Source organism: Austrofundulus limnaeus, unplaced genomic scaffold (assembly GCF_001266775.1).
Source record: "Austrofundulus limnaeus strain Quisiro unplaced genomic scaffold, Austrofundulus_limnaeus-1.0 Scaffold245, whole genome shotgun sequence".
NCBI lineage: Eukaryota > Metazoa > Chordata > Actinopteri > Cyprinodontiformes > Rivulidae > Austrofundulus > Austrofundulus limnaeus.
The window spans coordinates 843,696-847,385 of record NW_013952647.1 but is presented as its reverse complement, the minus strand read 5'-3'; the positions used below and the strand labels follow the sequence as shown (position 1 = coordinate 847,385).

The window sequence follows — 3,690 nt, the reverse complement described above, 5'->3', positions numbered from 1 at the left end:
CACACACACACAAAAAAAAAAACCCATCCAAACCACTACAATTTTGGGATGCACCTAATAGCATGACATTTATTAGGAATAAAGACTTCTGAGTTCTGGTGCATTTATGCGTGCGGGGGTCATTATGTTACTGCTGTGAGGTATCTAGTTTTTATTTATTTATGTTTTGCTGACGACTGTGACCTTAGTATCTACCTTTCATTCCTCATGTAGAACTCATTTGGAGAGAAAATCCTTGAATTCTTGATTTAACCTCATTATTCTGCACAAAATTTAACTGACTCAAATATGTTTGGAGCATTTTTTAGGTCCTGATTTTATCTTATTTTATTTTTGTTGTTGCTTTTGTGCAATCGAGATGATGTTTTCATGACTTATTATTGTTGTATGTATTTCTTAAGCACCGATGTATTTTTTTTCAAAATAAAGATATTAATTAACAACTCAAGTAATTTATTTTACCAATATGCAATAAAGTTTTATATTAAGTTTAAGATAAATTGTGATTAATCGTGATTAATTCACAGCTACCTTGGAATTAATAGATTAAAAAATTTAATCATTTGACAGCCCTAGTTACAACATATTATTTCATGTCAGGTTTGAATGCATTTTTATCATATTTTTATCATTTTTATCGTATTTTTATCATATCACTGAGTTTTACGTAACTTGTTCCTTCTTACAATGTAATAGTTTGAATGACAACAAACTGAGTCTGAGTCAAACCACATCAGCATTTTCACTGAATATCTCCTTGAACAGCAGGTACTTCTAACTTTGCACACACACTACCTGCTCCCCTCTAGTAACAGATAAAAGCGGTGAATATAAATTTCCTGAAATCACACATCTTGATGAGATTCCACTTAAAAAAAGGAATTCTCACAGCATTAAATAAAATTGTCCACCTGAGCAGGCATCTCAGTCCTTTTCCTGTAACAAGTTGAAAACTACGGTATCATCTGCAAACTCCAGAATATGCCTTCTTCTGTTGGAACTTTAGTTTTTTTTCCCCCTTTTTTATTTTTTAATATATTTTTTTAATCATCAATCTGCCTGGGACTCCAGATGAAATTAGCCATCATTTCTAAATCTGACACATTTGTGAACCATCACATCGAAACGAGGATTAAGTCCAAAAGCTGTTTACGGCGAAAAAGGCAAATGTAGTGTTTCGACTAAAACATTAACAAAAATTGCATTATGTCAAAATATAATGAGTAAATGCCTTATTAATGTATCATTTGAATGAACTGTCTGAAATATAATCATAAAACAACATTTTGAAGCATTTCTTTGAGCAGTAGCAACAAAGAAAAATGATTTTGAGGAAAAACGCCTTAAAATTTTGAGATTTTTCTTGTGAGTTAGCAAAGCTGTTTCTTTTAGCTGGGAAATCTCAATATTCAAATAATATTTGAGGTTTCCTCTTTATAAGGACATCAAAAATTCCTCAATAAAACGACAGAAAATTAGGATTCAGACCAAACATTTATGTATTATTGTAACCAACAAGACAAATTAAGTCATATAAATGGATTTAATTATGATATCAGGATGATCCAGGTATCAAAATGTAGCTTTTAAAGACAAGAATCTGAAACTGTAATTAGGTCATTTTGACCAAATTTGACTTAATCCTCATTTTGATATGATGGGTCACATTTACACAACAAACCCATGTTCATTACTGTGCATTGTCCCTGTTATGTTGAAAAGGTGACAGAATGATTTAAACACCATCTCTTGCGTGTCTTGCCTCCAGGTGACTCTGATGCTTCTGGATCAGAGCAACAGGGAGCACATCATCGATGCCTTTCGACCTGATGTCACTTCCTCCTCCTTCCAGAGACCCGTGAGTGAGATGAACATCGCCAGCGGCTGTCCGCTCTTCTGCCCGCTCTCCAAACTCGACGGCAAGAACTCTTACATCCGAGACGACACCATTTTCATCAAAGCTATCGTGGACCTCACTGGCCTCTAGACGGCTTCGCTGGGTGTTCAGTTTGGCGACCTGGTAGCTCTCTGACCATTAAAGCTTCTTTTTTGGCTCAGTCATGGTCCCATTAGGGCTCGGTTCGGTCCCCTGCAGCTGTGGGGGGAGACAAACATGCTTGCAACCGTTTGCTGCATGTGGCTGCTCGGTCCAGACGGTGCTGGCATTGTCCTATCAGGTGGGATCTATGTGGGAACCACTGTCATTGATGTACATTTTGGGTGCAAAACTTTTTTTCTTTCGACATCTACTCCCCACTGGGGTTTAAATCGGTTCTGCACGTGTTTTCAGTAGACGGGCACTGGGGCGAGCAGCAGGGTGGCGTGATCTTTGTCGTGTTGAGCGGAGGCAGAGGAGTTTCACTGACGTGGGGAGATTTTCACTCTGCAGAACACGCAGATTGTATTAGAAAAGGATTGTAGATTCCAGATAGTTTGTGTGATTTTTCTCATAAAGCTGACTTGTAATAGAGTTAGAGCTTGATGCAGTTTTTCCTACTTCTTGAAGATCATGGATATTGTAAGCTTGCAGTGTCAGGTGAATTTGCATAGACAAACGTGGAGTTATGTTATGAATAAGATAACAGGCTTCTTTTCCCTTTTTGATTTTATTAGCAGTGTGCATGCCGCTGGCCTTTTTTTAACCGCCCCTTGTTTCAGCCTAGCTTCACAAAGGTTTGGTGTTAAACGTGTTAGTGAACTAGCCATCCCTGATAGTGGACATTGCCTGCATGTCGTTGGAGCCAGGCTTTTTACATGTAGAGTGGAGTGTTGCGTGTTTGTTCCTGTTGCGGGTCGGTGGTTCTGATCGGTGGATTGGTACATCTGTGGAAGATACAGCGGAGTTACCAAGGAGTCCGGGGCAGCTTGCCAGTCAAGCGTGAGGCGTAAAACTTGCATGTGTTTTCTTGTCTCTCTGACAAACACACACAGCTGGAGTTTTCCTGCAGGATTCGCTAACAAGCTCACAACTCGACACACAGTACTGAGTCCGACCACAGACTGAGGTTAACACAGATTCACCGGAGTTAAAGGATTGTTTGTTCAAATAGTTCTTAATGCGTTTGTGTTTCAGCTGCTCTGAAGCACAATACTGATGTAAACCTAATATTTATGTGTTAGTGACAATATATTTGAGCTAAATGTGTGTGGAGGTGGAATGATTGGAAAGAGGTTGCTAGGCATTAAAGGGAAAGGGTTATTTTTTAAGTGATCATTCAAATAGTTATCAGTATTTACCATTTTATCAGCCGTGACATCATTTATAGAGCGCTGAGTGTGGAGTAAAAAACAAAAATCCAGGCTAGACTAATAGCCAAACGAGGACCTGTTTTATTACTTATTTCAGTTTTATAAATCAAATCTATTTCTAAAACTATATGCCATTGTGAAAGAGCTTTACATTAGCCAATCAGGGCTGCAACTAACAATATTTTAATAATCGATTAATCTGTCGATTATTTTTTCGATTAATCGATTCATCGGCCAAATCATTAAAAGGCTTAATTATATGAATATGAGTAGATATAAATTAATTTCATTCCTGTATAAATTAAGGATGCAAGTTATTGATTAATTAATCTGAAGTTGTTATATATATCTTATAGATTGACAAACAATTGATAAGCAGCCATTTTCTTAAAAACTGGAGTTTTCTCTTGAATCAAGAGGGTCTTTCCATAAATGAAGGAT

The 3,690-nt window shown here is 37.2% G+C and overlaps 1 protein-coding gene across 1 annotated transcript in view; it reads left to right on the top strand.

The window, feature by feature from the left end:
- LOC106525877 (TNF receptor-associated factor 2) overlaps positions 1-2,057 on the top strand; it is a gene marked incomplete at its 5' end in the record, with an annotated part of 24,143 nt that extends 22,086 nt beyond the window's left edge. The window contains 1 exon segment of the mRNA XM_014020250.1: positions 1,769-2,057. Coding sequence (XP_013875704.1) covers positions 1,769-1,987 — 219 coding nt within the window.
- Between the last annotated feature and the right edge of the window lie 1,633 nt (positions 2,058-3,690).